The sequence below is a fragment of the Oncorhynchus mykiss genome, chromosome 10 (genome assembly GCF_013265735.2).
Source record: "Oncorhynchus mykiss isolate Arlee chromosome 10, USDA_OmykA_1.1, whole genome shotgun sequence".
Lineage (NCBI taxonomy): Eukaryota > Metazoa > Chordata > Actinopteri > Salmoniformes > Salmonidae > Oncorhynchus > Oncorhynchus mykiss.
In genome coordinates this window covers 40,528,493-40,547,761 of record NC_048574.1, presented here as the reverse complement: position 1 = coordinate 40,547,761, position 19,269 = coordinate 40,528,493, and the positions used below count along the sequence as shown (strand labels likewise).

The 19,269-nt window shown below is 45.6% G+C and overlaps 1 protein-coding gene across 14 annotated transcripts in view; it reads left to right on the top strand.

Moving 5' to 3' along the window:
• Positions 1-368: 368 nt before the first annotated feature.
• The window catches only part of LOC110533878 (acetyl-CoA carboxylase), a 50,674-nt gene continuing 31,773 nt past the window's right edge, over positions 369-19,269 (top strand). For 7 of the 14 annotated variants that reach the window (XM_036990279.1, XM_036990274.1, XM_036990270.1 and 4 more), the window contains exons 1-23: positions 369-541; positions 1,536-1,809; positions 6,252-6,405; positions 6,518-6,656; positions 7,109-7,218; positions 7,334-7,415; positions 7,533-7,631; positions 7,727-7,944; positions 8,060-8,269; positions 8,424-8,594; positions 13,156-13,481; positions 13,574-13,828; positions 13,912-14,139; positions 14,269-14,419; positions 14,509-14,643; positions 14,832-14,978; positions 15,092-15,280; positions 15,417-15,517; positions 17,309-17,397; positions 17,684-17,808; positions 17,884-17,997; positions 18,099-18,212; positions 19,174-19,263. In XM_036990279.1, coding sequence (XP_036846174.1) covers positions 1,571-1,809; positions 6,252-6,405; positions 6,518-6,656; positions 7,109-7,218; positions 7,334-7,415; positions 7,533-7,631; positions 7,727-7,944; positions 8,060-8,269; positions 8,424-8,594; positions 13,156-13,481; positions 13,574-13,828; positions 13,912-14,139; positions 14,269-14,419; positions 14,509-14,643; positions 14,832-14,978; positions 15,092-15,280; positions 15,417-15,517; positions 17,309-17,397; positions 17,684-17,808; positions 17,884-17,997; positions 18,099-18,212; positions 19,174-19,263 — 3,486 coding nt within the window. In that variant the 5' untranslated portion in view covers positions 369-541; positions 1,536-1,570. Of the gene's footprint in view, positions 542-1,535; positions 1,810-6,251; positions 6,406-6,517; positions 6,657-7,108; positions 7,219-7,333; positions 7,416-7,532; positions 7,632-7,726; positions 7,945-8,059; positions 8,270-8,423; positions 8,595-13,155; positions 13,482-13,573; positions 13,829-13,911; positions 14,140-14,268; positions 14,420-14,508; positions 14,644-14,831; positions 14,979-15,091; positions 15,281-15,416; positions 15,518-17,308; positions 17,398-17,683; positions 17,809-17,883; positions 17,998-18,098; positions 18,213-19,173; positions 19,264-19,269 lie in introns of those variants that run through there. The other 7 variants (XM_036990277.1, XM_036990278.1, XM_036990275.1 and 4 more) reach the window with 4 other exon arrangements.

Here is a 19,269-nt window from a genome sequence, read left to right as displayed (position 1 = left end):
GCCACTGCTAAATGGTGTGTATGTTGTTATGCAATGTCTTGTACTTGGTATGGTTCCTGGTACGTTACACATCATACCCTGTGTTTTTTCTTTTCTTTTTGTTAAATCAGAAAAGTCTGGAAACTACTGTATGATCAGAAATGACTCTGCCAGCCTGCCAGGGAGGATAGGTTTGTACAGATCAGGCCATACTGGACCAAACACGTGGGATGGTAGAAATGTTTTCTTATTGGGCACACCTCCTCCCAGTCAATTCCAGTTTTGGCTCTTTCTGCCCGCCTTGGATATTTTCGGGCAATCCGATTGGCCCGCTACTGCAACGCAGCCAAGGTCAGAGGTGAATGGCCAAACGTAACCCATCTTCGCATCATACCACTCCCTACTGTCAAATGCGCCTTTTGTAGTCACATTAGCTCATCATAATGTGTTTTTTGTCATCACCGGTTGGAAAGACATGTCTGAAACCAACGTGAATTAAATAAGTCACCACCAATCCTTTGGGATCAACGACTCAGGATTGCTTGTCGGTTTATTTCTCACGGTGAGTACTGAGTCTTAACCGTTAGCTTGCTATCATAGCTAGGTGATGAGCTAATTAACTACACTGACTGTATGTTACAGTAACGTTAGCAGACCGGTATCTTGCTAGCTAGCTGCCCGACACCTCGCATGCTGTTGTAATAACTTAGCCAACGTTAACAAGATACCGGTCTGTCTTTCTAGCTAACTACCTAGATAGCCAGAAACTACTTGTGAAACCTCCCTGCTCATTCACATCGACTAGTGTTGTATTGAGACTAACGAGTGTTTTTTGATTTATATGATTATGGTTAGCCATAACGCGACACAACACTACTAGTATGATTTGATGTAACTTGCCTGTTCGACATATTCGACATTAGATTCCCATCCATAAGATAAACCAGTTTTGGACCAGGGTGCGGGGCGACATTTGTTTCCTATCATTATCATTAGAGCATATCATTATCATGTGGGGTACGTCTATGTTCAGTGCTGTTCTCTTACGTTATGTCTGCATTGTTGGGCTTGTTTTTCAGGTCCAGCAAGCAGCTAAAACTAATGCTGGCAAGGTGTGTCTGTCTTGTTCTGGTTTCTCTGCTCGTGCACAGTTGTAGTTTAAGAAAAGTATACCCTCGCAAAGACTAGCAAACATCGATGCAGACCATGCCTTTCAAACCAGTGGTTTTGGATTGGAGTTTGTTGTAACTGTATGTGTGTGTATGCATAAATAAACAAATATATATTACAGACACAGTAAGCATTTTATTTAAGGAGGATGGGGAGGTAATGCCCTCTGTACCATTCTTTTGCAATGTCTTGCAATATGAATGCAGGGTCAACATCATTTTTGTGCAACTCCTCTCACTGATGCAATCTGACAAACAGCAGCCAATGCCAGAACGGCCTGGTGTCATCACGCTGTGGCCCTGACTTACTTGAGGACTCGGCTCTATCTCCAGCTTTATAAATACTTGTGGTTTTGACTCTCCTCATCCACTCCTTTCCCTCCACAGTGTTCGCAGCCTGCAAACGTGGTGACGGTCCAGCTATGGCACAGCAGGACGCGCCTGCCAATAAGGCTGCTGCCCCGAACCTTGCTGCGCTGCACTCCAACTTCATCATCGGCTCTGTGTCGGAGGAGAACTCTGAGGATGAGATCCTGGGAAAGCCAGACCTGACGCTGGGACTGGAGGAGAAGGAGCGCTCCATATCCCCCACTTCTAGCCTCAGCTCAGAGAACAGCACCTATGAGATGGGCTTCGACCACATCGACAGCCCCCACATGAGGTCAGAACCTGGGCTTTTCTCTCTGGTTTGTGTTCCCTGAGCCTCTGTTTGTGTTGTATATCCAGGCATGGCAACCACAGAGAGGTGTTTAATCATAGCATCTATACTGAGGTTACCAGTATCTCAATGCATTATACAAAATGGTACTGCACAGTTTTTATTGACTAATCAATCTGGCTCCAGTTGTATGGGATGGAGAAACCTCCAATACAGATATCAGACGAGTCTGGAGGGGAGTATTCTGGAATGGCAGCAGCAGGAGAACACTGGGTTCAGTGATCTCCCCCTGGCGGGCCTCCCTCGCTTCTCTGCTGTGGGTGGTGTGTGTGAAAAACGTGGCCAGGCCAGCTTCACACTATGCCTGCTTGCTATAGAGGAGCTGTGTGTTCTGGATGGACTGCCCTCCCTGCTGCTGTCCCATTGCCAACAACCTCAGCTCTGAGCCCTGAGCTCTCCCCTGGAGCCTGTCCTCACCAGCTCTCCTTTGTATTCGGTGGCTCTTTTTACAGCCACTGGGACGAGGCTCTAAAGAATGGACACTGTGAATGCAGATGTGTGGCGATACATAAGACTTGATTTGTATGAATAACTGGCAGATATGGTGCTGGCCAGAAGAATATGTCAACATTTGTACACATACAGTAGGCTCAGGCTATTCATTTAGAATGGTGTTCAGATTTGTTTCTCAGTCTTTCTTGTTTGCGAACTCTGTGTTTCGTGTGTAGACTATTCTAGTGAGTTTTGGTTCAACTATATGCCTGCCACAGGTCTGGGCTGTTGTTGGAATTGAATAGTTGTAACAGACTGACGTGAGAGTCAGGCCTACTACAGTCAGTCTAGCAGTAGGGCTTTAGTGTTGTGGTGGGCCAGGACACTGACAAAGAAGTATTCCACTCACGCTGCTGTTCACCTGTCAGCTACGTCTTTCCACACACACTTTCCAAAGCCATGATTGGAAAATAGCTGTGTACAGTACACACTCTTATATTCGCTTATCATTCAGTGGCATGATAGAAAAAACTTGATATCTGAATCACATTCCAATAGTTGAGTATAACCAAACATCATGCTCAGGTATTTACCTCCAGTCTATATGGGATTGTCTGAGGTTGCAGGCTGTTACGATGTGCCTTTCTGGCAGAGATAGAGTGGAAGGTTTTTCTTGATCCTCTTTTAGCACCTCACGTTTTAAGTGATTAGTTTCACAGCTCTCTACAGCTGACCTGTCCTGTGTGCTTGAGTATGTGATGGGGAGTGTGAGGGTTGATGATGAAACCGGAATTACTGGCAGAGGCAGAGCCCACAGCTCTCTCCCATAGGACAAGGGGGAGCTCAGATGATGGGAAGTGCCGTTCTCTGGGAGCTTCATTCTCTGGGGCTTCATTCAGAGGCTTCTGTCTGTGTCTCTGTAGCATGCCATCTTGATGCAACAGTGCAGTGTCAGGCCACAGCAGCCGTCCGAACACACACTGAGGGGCTCTGTCCCTGACACACCCTTCTGGGTGACTGGATCCATCCTCTCACTGGCTCTCTCTGAGGGTGGGACCTAGTTTAGGTGCCCTATTCCCCCCCCCCCCCCCCCCCCCCCCCTGAGGAAACACTTGCAGGTTGCCCTAGCCTGTTAATAACATGTCAGGAACGAGCTCATCCTGCGACTGGTTGGTGATGGTGTGCTGTTCCTTTTTTTACTCGTGGAAGGTCTAATTGTGTACAGTTCAGAAAAATGAGAGAACATTTAATCTTCTCCTCAGGGCAGATATGCCTACTCAGTTAGAGACAAGGACATTGATTTCAAGTATATTTTTTTTTACTGTAGGTAGAGTAGACTGTTTACATTGATCCATGAATGTTCTCTCCCTTGATGTGACCATTAGAGCACCAGTTTTAGTAAGCAGTTATGTTTTGAGGAGGAAAATGTTCTGCCCTGGCAGTCTAATCAGTCTAATCTAATCACAGTAGCTCTCTTATCATCGCAGCTTTGTTATTTTTTTGTGTTAGGTTGCTCCTACCCAACATTTTCCAGGTATTGGCTTGTCTTGTGTTACTAAACGTATCCAAAGTATTTTCAGATTTCTTTATCAACGAATGCAGCAACAATGAGTGTAAATGCACATAAAATCAACAGTGTAATATTTGGATTCTGTCTTGTCAGGAGAACTTTGGTCTAATCATTTTGCCATTATCCAGGCTGTATCACAACCGGCTGTGATTGGGAGTCCCATAGGGTGGCGCACAATTGGCCCAGCGTCGCCCGGGTTAGGGTTTGGACGGGGTAGGCAGTCCATTGTAAATAAGAATTTGTTCTCAACTGACTTGCCTAGTTAAATAAAGGTTAAATAAAAAATTTATACAATTATCTCAACTGTTCCCTTTCAATTGCTACTGTGGTTTTTATATTTCCTCTGTAAGAAACATTTAAATGTAGCCCTATCCATTTAGGCCAATTCCCAGGAGTGTGAAGGGTCAAAGACAGCTGAAAGCTCAGTCAGCCTACAAGGTCGACAAAGATCTCGTTTGGTGTTTTTCCTGGCCAAGGAAGGCTTACGCTTGGTGTAAAAAGACGCTGCCACAGCGCTCCACGCACTTGCTGATGGCACGGCTGGTGTACCATCTCTGATGGATCACAGTGACTGTTTCACCAGCGCTGGTCTTGAGTAGAGGTCGACCGACTATGATTTTTCAATGCCGATACCGATTATTGGAGGACCAAAAGAGCCGTTGCCGATTAATCGGCCGATTAAATTTTATTTGTAATAATGACAATTACAACAATACTGAATGAACACTTACTTATTTTAACTTAATATAATACATCAATTAAGCCTCAAATAAATAATGAAAAATGTTCAATTTGGTTTAAATAATGAAAAAACAAAGTGTTGGAGAAGAAAGTAAAAGTGCAATATGTGCTATGTAAGAAAGCTAACGTTTAAGTTCCTTGCTCAGAACATGAGAACATATGAAAGTTGGTGGTTCCTTTTAACATGAGACTTCAATATTCCAAGGTAAGAGGTTTTAGGTTGTAGTTAATATAGTATTTATAGGACTATTTCCCTCTATACCATTTGTATTTTATATACCTTTGACTATTGGATGTTCTTAAAGGCACTATAGTAGTGCCAGTGTAACAGTATAGCTTCCGTCCCTTTCCTCCCCCCTACCTGGGCTCGAACCAGGAACACATCGACAACAGCCACACTCAAAGCATCGTTACCCATCGCTCCACATAAGCCGCGGCCCTTGCAGAGCAAGGGGAATAAACACTCCAAGTCTCAGAGCGAGTTACGTTTGAAACGCTATTAGCGCACACCCAGCTAACTAGCTAGCCATTTCACATCGGTTACACCAGCCATTAGGCTGATAAGCTTGAAGTTATAAACAGCGCCGTGCTTGCGAAGAGCTGGTGGAAAAACGCACGAAAGTGCTGTTTGAATGAATGATTATGAGCCTGCTGCTGCTCAGTCAGACCGCTCTATCAAATCAGACTTAATTATAACATAATAACACACAGAAATACGAGCCTTTGTTCATTAATATGGTCGAATCCGGAAACTATCATTTTGAAAAATATATATATATATTTCAGTGAAATACGGAACCGTTCGTATCTAACGGGTGGCATCCCTAAGTCTAAATATTCTTGTTACATTGCACAACCTTCAATGTTATGTCATAATTACATACAATTCTGGCAAATTAGTTCGCAATGAGCCAGGCTGCCCAAACTGTTGCATATACCCTGACTCTGCGTGCAATGAACGCAAGAGAAATGACACAATTTCACCTGGTTAATATTGCCTGCTAACCTGGATTAGTAGTTATAACTAGTGATTATGATTGATTGATTATTTTTTATAAGATAAGTTTAATGCTAGCTAGGAACTTACCTTGGCTTCTACTGCATTCGCGTAACAGGCGGGCTCCTCGTGGAGTGCAATGGTTAGAGCTTTGGACTAGTTAACTATAAGAGTGCAAGATTGGATCCGCTGAGCTGACAAGGTGAAAATCTGTCGTTCTGCCCCTGAACAAGGCAGTTAACCCACCGTTCCTAGGCCGTCATTGAAAATAAGAATGTGTTCTTAACTGACTTGCCTAGTTAAATAAAGGTATATATAAAAAATTTAAAACGGAAATCAACGCCCAAAAATACAGATTTGTTATGAAAACTTGAAATCGGCCCAAATTAATCGGCCATTCCGATTAATCGGTCAACCTCTAGTCTTGAGCAACGTGTGCGCTCTGCTTACACTACGTGTCAAGTGTAGTTTGGGCCGTTAACCTTATGCTTGTTGTGTATGTTGACTGTAGCATGAACTTTCACGTCTTTTTATTATAGAAGTTATTATGGATGAATGTAAAATAATATGTTGATGACAAATGCTGGGGGATCGTGAACCGCCCCCCCACCAACCTTACACTACGGTGTTCTCTTCATGCTGAAGTAATTTCAGTTGTTCACACAGACCGAGCATGTCTGGGCTGCACCTGGTCAAGCAGGGCCGAGACCGGCGTCGCATCGACCTGCAGAGAGATTTCACCGTGGCCTCCCCTGCTGAGTTTGTTACCCGCTTTGGTGGTAATAAGGTCATCGAGAAGGTAAGGGCTTCTTTAGCCAGGGCTTCTTTAGCTTCTAGGGCCTGGTTTTAGCACATTTGACATGCAGTAATTTCAGAGGCTAGTCCCCTGCTCACATCTCTTCCCATCTCAGGTCCTCATTGCCAACAACGGCATCGCAGCGGTCAAATGCATGCGCTCCATCCGCCGCTGGGCTTACGAGATGTTTCGCAACGAGCGCGCCATCCGCTTTGTCGTCATGGTAACCCCTGAGGACCTGAAGGCCAACGCAGGTGAGCTTTACATTACGGTATCATCACAACTAGTAGCAGCGGAGTAACCGTTGTCTCTCTATTCTCTACCCAGCCTCTCTAACTCTGCTTAGTGACCCAGAGAGAAACAGGACAAAGCTCCAGCCAGTCTGATGTGTTTAAACAAGCAAACCCACTTAGGCTTCCAAGAGTGGACCAGAGCAGGATGTCTGTTGGTTTAAACCTGCACTGCACTGAACAGGCAACTCTGACCTAGTTCAGCAGAAAGGGCTTTGTCTGATTGTGTAGAAAATAATGGCTTTCTCCAAATGCTATCATGTGTAAATGGTTTGACACTGGTGGTGATGTTTTAGATGTGACGATAGCAAGCTAATATTTAGAGACGAAAGATGAGATGAAATGTTGGACTGTTATACATGCTATTTTATGGGCAGCGCAGAGCTAAACGGTTTTCACCCCACTATCTTCTACAGAGTACATAAAGATGGCCGACCACTATGTGCCTGTGCCAGGAGGGACCAATAACAACAACTATGCCAACGTGGAGCTCATTCTGGACATTGCCAAGCGTATACCTGTGCAGGTACTCCTAAACATCAGTTTATTTAGGCCTAGAGTAGACTTTCTTCTAAATAGTGATTGAACTCTCTTGTATAACCTTTTATTTGAACTGGTTGTGTTTGTAATGATTTCTCCAGGCTGTATGGGCTGGGTGGGGTCACGCCTCAGAGAATCCCAAACTGCCAGAGCTGCTCATGAAGAATGGCATTGCCTTCATGGGTAAGACTGTGTTTCCTACCATCTCCTCTCCACTGAGTCTTCCAGCCACACACAGAGCCACGGATACTGCTTTTAGCCCTTCTGTCCTGTAAGATTGTGTTCTGTGCCTACTTCCAGGTCCTCCTAGCCAGGCCATGTGGGCACTAGGGGACAAGATCGCTTCATCCATCGTGGCTCAGACAGCTGGCATCCCAACCCTGCCCTGGAGTGGAGCAGGTATGTCTGTACCGTTGAATTTACTGGATGGCTTTGAAGTAAGTGTGTTGTCAGAGACTGATCCCAGTGTGTGTGTGTGTGTGTGTGTGTCTCAGGGCTAACAGTAGAGTGGTCAGAGAGTGACCAGAAGAAGAGGATCATCAACGTTCCCCCTGATCTGTATGAGCTGGGCTGCATCCATGATGTGGAGGCAGGACTGAAGGCTGCGGAGGTGGTGGGCTACCCCGTGATGGTGAAGGCCTCCGAGGGAGGTGGAGGAAAGGGCATCCGCAAAGTCAACTGTGCTGATGACTTCCCCAACCTCTTCAGACAGGTGAGGTCCAGTCTAATTCCAGTATCATTATATGGTTATGATGGGCTGAAAGACATGTTCAGTATGATTTTGATTCTGAATAACCCATCATGCTCCATTCTCCTTGGCTCCCCAGGTCCAGACAGAGGTTCCGGGCTCACCCATCTTCGTGATGCAGCTGGCCAAACACGCTCGTCACCTGGAGGTCCAGCTCCTGGCCGACCAGTACGGCAACGCCATCTCCCTGTTCGGCAGGGACTGCTCCGTACAGCGGCGACACCAGAAGATCATAGAGGAGGCGCCCGCCACCATCTCCACCTCAGATGTGTTTGAGGACATGGAGAGGGTATGGCACAATTTGTGCTATTGGATGGAGACATTACCATTGAGAGGAGCCATGTCAATGTGTTGAAATTTGAGAGGGACTGTGGCCAGATGGACTCGTTGCTCTGTGGTTAAGTTGCCGGGTTGTGACTGTGTGTCTGTCCCTCACTCCTCAGTGTGCGGTGAAGCTGGCTAAGATGGTGGGCTACGTCAGTGCTGGCACAGTGGAGTATCTCTACAGCCAAGATGGCAGCTTCTACTTCCTAGAACTCAACCCTCGTCTGCAGGTGGAGCACCCCTGCACTGAGATGGTGGCCGACGTCAACCTGCCTGCTGCACAGCTGCAGGTCAGTTTCAGCAGCAGTGTGTGTCCAGCTCCTATTCAGTCTGTGTCGTACGTCTCTGTTGTGTAGGTACACCTCACTGCTCTCGACAGTTAGTTTCATCCCGGGCCTCTGTCTCCATGGTAACTGGTTAGGTTGGCGTGAGCTAATGTACAGAAACATGAAAAATCAACCCCTCCCTCCCTCCTCCTCCTCACCACCCCTCTGGGGGTGTTCCAGACACCTCCAGCATCAGTCATGGTGGTGGGTCACGTGTCCACTCAGCAGTATGTTGGTCAGTGGTGGGTCACGTGTCCACTCAGCAGTATGTAGGTCAGTGGTGGGCGTTCAAGCTGAAGGACAAACCAACAGAGCTGCTGCTGAAGATGGCAGTTGTCTGTCTGTGCTGTAGGGGAGGGATATACTCTGTCTGTCCACCTATCCCCACGTTGACACTGTCTAATCTCACTGGGCAGGAAGGGGCAGACGGACAACAGTGGGATACAACAAGCTGTAATTCCTCTCAGTGAGATAAACAAAGGTTTCTCAAAAGCATCTTAAAGGCCCAGTGCAGTCACAAATGTGATTTCCTGTGTTTTTATATATATATTTCCACACTGAGGTTTGAATAATACTGTGAAATTGTGAAAATTATGATAATGCCCTTTTTTTGGGCTCCCGAGTGGTGCAGCGGTCTAAGGCACTGCATCTCAATGCTAGAGGTGTCACTACATACCCTGGTTCGATTCCAGGCTGTGATTGGGTGTCCCATAGGGCAGAGCACAGTTGGCCCTGCATCATCCGGGTTAGGGTTTGGCCGGGGTGGGCTGTCATTGTAAAAAATAATTTGTTCTTAAAACTGACTTGCCTGGTTAAATAAATAAATAAATTGAGTAAGAGCTGTTTTGAAATTTGAGCCATTTTTAGTAGGATGAAGTTTTGGCCTGCCTGGTGATAACACCAGGTGGTTGATTAGTTAATAGAGCACTAAGAAAGAGTTCCAAACCTCACTGCCAATAACAGCTAGCTAAATTCATTCTTGAGAAATTGCTCTTTGCTAAGAAGCTAATTTAGTTTAGACTGTTTTTATTGAAAACAATCACAATAAGGTACTTAATTGTTACCCAGAAATGATTTGATATTGAGATAAAAACGGCTGCATTGGCCCTTTTTAAAGGCTGTTTGTTAGAACCTTCGTAGGAGCGTTGTTAAATCTCAGAGCTCTTTCCCAAAACCATGGTCACTAAAGTTTACCAACCGCCTCAGACCACTCGTAGAAAAGCTAAGTGCGTCGATAGTTTTGTAATGGTTTTTTTTGCGTCACTTTGTACAAAGATCTCCGCTGAACATAGACAGAAAAACATCTGTCTGTAACCGCTGATAACTTCAGAACAAAGTTGACTACAAATACAAAGTTGCTCCACGATAAATGCCACTGTCTTTGCAGTTGTTGCAAACTAACGAAAGATGAAAAGGTGCTTCGAATGAACCGAGTACATTATAGGCTACATGGGCCTATGTACACTAAAACATTAAGAACACCTGCTCTTTCCATGACAGACTGACCGACAGGGATGCTGTTGAATCCAGGTGAAGTCTATGATCCCTTATTGGTGTCACTTGTTAAATCCACTTCAATCAGTGTAGATGAGGGGGAGGAAACAGGTTAAATCATTATATTTAAGCCTTGAGGCAATTGAGACATGGATTGTGTATGTGTGCCATTCAGAGGGTGAATGGGCAAGACAAAAGGTTTAAGTGCCTTTGAACGGGGTATGGTAGTAGTTGCACACCGGTTTGTGTCAAGAACGGCAACACTGCTGGGTTTTTCACGCTCAACAGTTTCCCATGTGTATCAAGAATGGTCCACGCCCCAAAGGGACATCCAGCCAACGTGACACAACTGTGGGAAACATTGGAGTCAACATGGGCCAGCATCCCTGTGAAACGCTTTCAACACCTTGTAGAGTTCCCATGCGTCAACAAATTGTGGCTGTTCTGAGTGGGAAGATTTGTGGCGCAACTCAATATCAGGAAGGTGTTCTTAATGTTTTGTACACTCAGTGTATTTAAATCATATTGAAATCAATTTCATGTCCAATCAATTGAGTTATATTATGCTACTTTCAGTTTATTTTTTGCCTCAATCTATTTAATGATGTGTAACAACGTCTGCAATGATGTGACATCTGTGGTTTAGGGTATTATTACTGGGTAAACATAATAAACCTCCTCCAACTATTTGTAGCCATCGGTGGTAATATCTCTATAGGAGCTGATTCATCGTCAGTATCGACACGTGGTTTAACGACGCACTTAGCAAACGTTCTCTCTGCGTGGTGTTCTGGGGAACTTCTGCCTTAGGAACGATGATGCGTCATTAAAACACTCTTAAGCCTGAGTTCCATCGCTGTCGGGAAACTGGGCCCTGGCCAGGAAGAAGAGAAAGTTAATAACCGGGTTCTAAGTGAGAGAGAAATATCATTCAAGACCCAATGTTTATTTCTGTAGTCAGCCAATTAAAACCCTAGCAGACATTTTTATTCTTAGAATTTTTTTTAGCGGGTGGATCAGCTTTAATATTGCAGATTGTAGCTTCCATCAATGTAATTGTCTGCATCATTTCCCATCCCCATATATTTTTGGGTAAATATACATTGCCAAGAGTGCGCAAAGCTGTCATCAAAAGGGTGGCTATTTGAAGAATCAAATATAAAATATATTTTGATATGTTTAACACTTTTTTTTTTTGGTTACTACATGATTCCATATGTGTTATTTCATGGTTTTGATGTCTTCACTATTATTCTACAATGTAGAAAATAATAACAAGATTCAACAACTGAGACATATTTAACAAGTTCCACAGACATGTGACTAACAGAAATGGAATAATGTGTCCCTGAACAAAGGGGGGCCAAAATCAAAAGTAACAGTCAGTATCTGGTGTGGCCACCAGCTGCATTAAGTACTGCAATGCATCTCCTCCTCGTGTACTGCATCATATTTGCCAGTTTTTGCTGTGAGATGTTACCCCACTCTTCCACTAAGGCACCTGCAAGTTTCTGGACATTTCTCGGTGGAATGGCCCTAGCCCTCACCCTCCGATCCAACAGGTCCCAGACGTGCTCAATGGGATTAAGATCCGGGCTCTTTGCTGGCCAGAAAACTGACATTCCTGTCTTGCAGGAAATTTCGCACAGAACGAGCAGTATGGCTGTTGGCATTGTCATGCTGGAGGGTCATGTCAGGATGAGCCTGCAGGAAGGGTACCATATGAGGGAGGAGGATGTCTTCCCTGTAACGCACAGCATTGAGATTGCCTGCAATGACAACCAGCTCAGTTCGATGATGCTGTGACACACCGCCCCAGACCACGACGGACCCTCCACCTCCAAATCGATCCCGCTCCAGACTACAGGCCTCGGTGTAATGCTCACGTTAAACGCAAATCCGACCATCACCCCTGGTGAGACAAAACCACCACTCGTCGGTGAAGAGCACTTTTTGCCAGTCCTGTCTGGTCCAGCGATGGTGGGTTTGTGCCCATAGGCGATGTTGTTGCTGGTGATGTCTGGTGAGGATCTTCCTTACAACAGGCCTACAAGCCCTCGGTGCAGCCTCTCTCGGCCTATTGCGAACAGTCTGAGCACTGATGGAGGGATTGTGCGTTTCTGGTGTAACTCGGGCAGTTGTTGCCATCCTGTACCTGTCCCGCAGATGTGATGTTCGGATGTACCAAACCTGTGCAGGTGTTGTTACACGTGGTCTGGCACTGAGAGGATGATCAGTCTCTCTGTAGCGCTGTCTTAGGCATCTCACAGTACGGACATTGCAATTTATTGCTCTGGCCACATCTGCAGTCCTCATGCCTCCTTGCAGCATGCCTAAGGCACGTTCACACCGATGAGCAGGGACCCTGGGCATCTTTCTTTTGTTGTTTTTCCAGAGTCCGTAGAAAAGCCTCTTTAGTGTCCTAAGTTTTCATAACTGTGAACTTAATTGCCTACCGTCTGTAAGCTGTTAGTGTCTTAATGACAGGTGCATGTTCACTAATTGTTTGTGGTTCATTGAACAAGCATGGGAAACAGTGTTTAAACCCTTTACAATGAAGATCTGTGAAGGTATTTGGATTTTTGCAAATTATTTTTGAAAGACAGGGTCCTGAAAAAGGGACATTTATTTTTGTTTGTGTGTGTGTGCCTAGCTATCCGTCTTTAAAAAATATATATATTTTCCTCTTACCCTACCGCCCAATAATTGGACTAAACTAATGGCCAACAACACTACGGCATCTTCTTCCAGTTTATACATACTATATACATTTTACAGGCACGGTATATTTTACAATAGTTATCTTTGTTTGTTTTTAATCCCACCCTTAACACATTTATTATTATTCAGTATTGCCAGGAAATGAAAGGGTGTTAGTGAAGATTCAAACTTTAAGCACATTCTTGACTTCAATTATAGGATAAACATTGGACCAGAAGTACATTAGTGAATTTTATAATTATTTCAAAGACCCATTCGTTCAACAGGAACTTCCTTCTACTACAGACCGCAACTGTTTCTTCTTCCTCAGATTTCCATGGGGATTCCCCTGCACCGTATCAAGGACATCAGATTGATGTATGGTGTCCAGCCCTGGGGAGACTCTATGATTGACTTTGAGGGTCTGTCCACGGCACCCTCCCCACGGGGACATGTCATCGCTGCCCGCATCACCAGTGAGAACCCTGATGAGGGTTTCAAGCCTAGCTCGGGCACGGTGCAGGAGCTGAACTTCCGCAGTAACAAGAATGTGTGGGGATACTTCAGTGTGGCCGCGGCCGGAGGCCTGCATGAGTTTGCAGACTCCCAGTTTGGCCACTGCTTCTCCTGGGGAGAGAACCGAGAGGAGGCCATCTCGTGAGTACACACACTAGGGAAAAAAATCATGTGAAGTTCATTGTGTTTTGTGTGTGTTGTCAGTGAAACCCACCTCTCCTGTGTGTGTTCAGTAACATGGTGGTGGCCCTGAAGGAGTTGTCGATCAGAGGAGACTTCAGGACCACAGTGGAGTACCTCATCAAGCTGCTGGAGACTGAGAGCTTCCAGCACAACACCATCGACACAGGCTGGCTGGACAGGCTCATCTCAGAGAAGATGCAGGCAGAGCGTCCTGACACCATGCTGGGCATAGTGAGCGGGGCTCTCCACGTGGCTGACGTCAACCTGAGGAACAGTGTCTCCAACTTCCTGCACTCTCTAGAAAGGTCAACACTATTTTAAAGATTTTAAGAACACACACACACACACCGTCTCACTCTCCTCTCTTCTCCTCTCTCCCCCTCTACAGAGGCCAGGTGCTGCCCGCGCACACTCTTCTCAACACAGTTGATGTGGAATTGATCTATGAGGGTACTAAGTATTGTCTGAAGGTGACGCGTCAGTCCCCCAACTCCTACGTGGTCATCATGAACAGCACCTCGGCCGAGGTGGACGTCCATCGCCTCAGCGACGGGGGCCTGTTGCTCTCCTACGACGGCAGCAGCTACACCACCTACATGAAGGAGGAGGTGGACCGGTAGGATGGATGGATGGAAGGAAAGAACGATGGACAGACAGAATACATACGTTCTTCATTTAAAGGAATGTTGAGAGGTTTGGGGTTGATTTGGGCAATGGACTAAAAGAGATTATTTCCCCCCGCCAGGTACCGCATCACCATTGGGAACAAGACGTGTGTGTTTGAGAAGGAGAACGACCCGTCCCTGCTTCGCTCGCTCTCAGCAGGGAAACTCATCCAGTACACCGTGGAGGATGGGGGGCACGTGTTCTCTGGCCAGTGTTACGCTGAGATAGAGGTGTGTGTGTGTGACGTAGTTGTGGCCATGGTCACACACTCCGTTAGTGGAGCGAGCGGCTATGTCAACTGTGTGTGTAACTGTGTCAGGTGATGAAGATGGTGATGACTCTGACGGCGCTGGAGTCCGGCTGTATCCACTATGTGAAGAGGCCCGGTGCCGTGCTGGAGCCCGGCTGCGTCATCGCCAAGCTGCAGTTAGATGATCCTAGCCGGGTCCAACAGGTCAGTAAGGGACGTTGTGCCTGACACTGGGGAATTTAGCGATTTAAAAAAAAAAAAATGTTTTTTATTTTTTTATTTTTTATTTTTTGGTCTAAATATGCTCCTTGTATTTTGTAATGGAAACGTGGATAGCTATACAGTACGTTTTGATGCGAGACTAAAAATATGTTGTAACGTGTGTGTCTCAGGCGGAGTTGTACCACGGGGCGCTGCCCGTCATCCAGGCGGTGGCGTTGAGAGGAGAGAAGCTCCACAGGGTCTTCCACAGCACCCTGGACCACCTTGTGCACGTCATGAATGGCTTCTGCCTGCCTGAACTCTTTTTCAGTGGGAAGGCAAGTGGTTCTTTACAGCACACACAACAATCTACAAACAAAAGATGGCAGTATTCTGTGTTGGTACGTTAATCAATATCAGTTGGTAAAATTGTGAATGTGTCTTTCCCCAGCTGAAGGAATGGGTAGAGACGCTGATGAAGACTCTCCGGGACCCCTCTCTGCCTCTGTTGGAGCTGCAGGACATTATGACCAGTGTGTCAGGCCGGATCCCCCTCGCTGTGGAGAAGTGCATCAAGAAGGAGATGGCCCAGTACGCCAGCAACATTACCTCTGTGCTCTGCCAGTTCCCCAGCCAGCAGGTACACACACACACACACACACACACACAGACACACTGTATTATTCAGGTTGGTTATTGTATTATTTATGGTTCTGGGGAGTTGATATACAGAGTTCATTAGGAATACACCTGACTGATTTAGCCTGTTCTTCCAGATTGCCAACATCCTGGACAGTCATGCTGCCACTCTGAACAGGAAGTCAGAAAGAGAGGTGTTCTTCATGAACACTCAGAGCATCGTACAGCTGGTGCAGAGGTGAGTCTCTCTCTCAGCTTCAGGGCTTTAAATGACCTGATGATACAGTTGAAGTCGGATGTTTACATACACTTAGGTTGGAGTCATTAAAACTCGTTTTTCAACCACTCCACAGATTTCTTGTTAACAAACTATAGTTTTGGCAAGTCGGTTAGGACATCTACTTTCTGCATGACACAAGTAATTTTTCCAACAATTGTTTATAGACAGATTATTTCACTTATATTTCACTTATAATTCACTGTATCACAATTCCAGTGGGTCAGAGGTTTACATACACTAAGTTGACTGTGCCTTTAAACAGCTTGGAAAATTCCAGAAAATGATATCATGGCTTTAGAAGCTTCTGATAGGCTAATTGACATAATTTGAGTCGATTGGAGGTGTACCTGTGTATGTATTTCAAAGCCTACCTTCAAACTCAGTGCCTCTTTGCTTGACATCATGGGAAAATCAAACAAAATCAGCCAAGACCTCAGAAAAAGAAATTGTAGAACACCACACATCTGGTTCATCCTTGGGAGCAATTTCCAAACGCCTGAAGGTACCACATTCATCTGTACAAACAATAGTACGCAAGTATATAAACACCATGGGACCACGCAGCCGTCATACCGTTCAGGAAGGAGATGCATTCTGTCCCCTAGAGATGAAAGTACTTTGGTGCGAAAAGTGCCTATCAATCCCAGAACAGCAGCAAAAGACCTTGTGAAGATGCTGGAGGAAACAGGTACAAAAGTATCTATTTCAACAGTAAAACGAGTCCTATATCGACATAACCTGAACGGCTGCTCAGCAAGGAAGAAGCCACTGGTCCAAAACCGCATAAAAAAAGCCAGACTACGGTTTGCAACTGCACATGGGGACAAAGATCATACTTTTTGGAGAAATGTCCTCTGGCCTGATTAAACAAAAATATAACTATTTGACCATAATGACCATCGTTATGATTGGAGGAAAAAGGGAAGGCTTGCCAGTTGAAGAACACCATCCCAACCGTGAAGCATGGGGGTGGCAGCCACATATTGTGGGGGTGCTTTGCTGCAGGAGGGACTGGTACACTTCACAAAATAGATGGCTTCATGAGGAAGGAAAATGATGTAGATATATATTTAAGCAACATCTCAAGACATCAGTCAGGAAGTTAAAGCTTGGTCAAATGGGTCTTCCAAATGAACATGACCCCAAGCATACTTCAAAAGATGTGGCAAAATGGCTTAAGGATAACAAAGTCAAGGTATTGGAGGGACCATCACAAAGCCCTGACCCCAATCCTATAGAACATTTGTGGGCAGAACTGAAAAAACGTGTGTGAGCTAGGAGGCCTACAAACCTGACTCAGTTACACCAGCTCTGTCAGGAGGAATGGGCCAAAATTCACCCAACTTATTGTGGGAAGTTTGTGGAAGGCTACCCAAAATGTTTGACCCAAGTTAATCAATTTAACGGCAATGCTACCAATATTAATTGAGTGTATGTAAACTTCTTACCCACTGGGATTGTGATGAAAGAAGTAAAAGCTGAAATAAATCACTCTCTACTATTATTTTGATATTTCACGTTCTTAAAATAAAGTGGTGATCCTAACTGCCCTAAGACAGGATTTTTTTTACTAGGATTAAATGTCAGGAATTGTGAAAAACTGAGTTTAAATGTATTTGGCTAAGGTAAACTTCCAACTTCAACTGTACCTAGCAACCCATACACACACAAACATGATTCTAAAGACACGTACTGTTTTCATACTGATGCGGTCTGTCACTGACCATGCCATTTTGTCTCTCTGCCTAGGTACCGCAGTGGCATCCGTGGTCACATGAAGGCCGTGGTAATGGACCTGCTTAGGCAGTACCTCAAAGTAGAGGTCCAGTTCCAGAATGGTGAGGAACATTGGACTCTACTCCTAACATTAACAGACTATGTAAAGCAATGGGTTTTCCTGGGTTGGTATAGGGGAAATGGAAAGGATTAGCCTTTGATAATTAGTCCTGCCTGTCTTTGATTCATGAATAGGATTCAATGGTCTTCTCTCAGGACTGCACTTGCTCTATTTGTCCACATGAGGGTACTGTTACACAACAAACCTTTAATTTGCACCTTCCTTTGAGCTCCGGTTGATTTGATTTTTCCTCTGAATCGTGTGTGTGTGTGTGTGTGTGATTCCAGGACACTACGACAAGTGTGTGTTCACACTGCGTGAGGAGAACAAGGGCGACATGGCCAACGTGTTAAACTACATCTTCTCACACGCCCAGGTCACCAAGAAGAACCTCCTGGTCACCATGCTCATTGTAAGTCCTTCCCTCTTTAGAAATACATTTGTCCTGTGTGTTAGACAGAGATGACTGTGTTCTCCCTGTGTGTAGGACCAGCTGTGTGGTCGTGACCCCACCCTGACTGACGAGCTGATGGCCATTCTGACAGAGCTCACCCAGCTCAGCAAGACCACCAACGCCAAGGTGGCACTGCGTGCCCGCCAGGTCCGTAGCGCATCACTTCCTGTCTCTCTAAATGTTCTCTTGTTTTTGATTTGCCAGGGTTAGTGTTGTCATCTTCTCACTCTCCTCCGTCTCCTCCTCAGGTGCTGATCGCCTCCCACCTCCCCTCCTACGAGCTCCGTCACAACCAGGTGGAGTCCATCTTCCTCTCTGCCATCGACATGTACGGGCACCAGTTCTGCATCGAGAACCTGCAGGTAGGGACCATGGCCATTGTTGACTTTTTACTGCCATTGCTGGAGGCCATTCAGACACTCTCACAGAAGTAGAAAACTTTTCAAACCAAACACATATTTAGCAGATGTTATTGCAGTGCAGTAGTATCTAACAATTCACAGCAATACACACAAAGCAAATGTAAAAGAATGGAATTAATAAATAAATACATATTAGGACGAGCGATGTTGGAGTGGTGTTGACTAAAATACAGTAGAATAGAGTAAAGGGGCATCCCGAGAGGCTCAGTGGTCTAAGGCTCAGCGTCGCAGTGCTATCTGTGCCACTAGAGATTCTGGGTTCGAGTCCAGGCCCTGTTGCAGCCGGCCGCGAGCACAGGAGATCCATGGGGCGGCGCACAATTGGCCCAGGGTCATCCGGGTTAGGGGATAGTTTGGCCTGCAGGGATGTTCCTGTTCCTTCGCGCTCTAGCCTCTCCTGTGGCGTGCCGGGCACATTGCACACTGACACGGTCGTCAGGTGTATGATGATTCCTGCGACACATTGGTGCAGCTGGCTTCCGGGTTAAGCGAGCAGTGTGTCAAGAAGCAGTGCGCCTTGGTTGGGTTGTGTTTCGGAGGACGCATGGCTCTCAACCTTCGCCTCTCCCGAGTCCGTACAGGAGTTTCAGCGATGGGACAAGACTGTAACTACTAATTGGATACCACGAAATAGGGGAAAACAAAACAAAAATTAAGAGTAGAATACAGTATATACATATGAAATGAGTAAAGCAGCATGTAAACATTATTAAAATGACTAGTGTTCCATTATTAAAGTGGCCAGTGATTCCATGTCTGTGTATATAGGGCAGCAGCCTCTAAGGTGCAGGGTTGAGTAACCGGGTGGTGGCCGGCTAGTGATGGCTATTTGACAGTGGAATGAGGTCACAATGATATTTCTCTGGACTTTCATGATTCTGAATCCTCTCTCCTTTTGCAGAAACTGATCCTGTCCGAGACGTCCATCTTTGATGTGCTGCCTAACTTCTTCTACCACAGTAACCAGGTGGTCAGGATGGCTGCCCTGGAGGTGAGA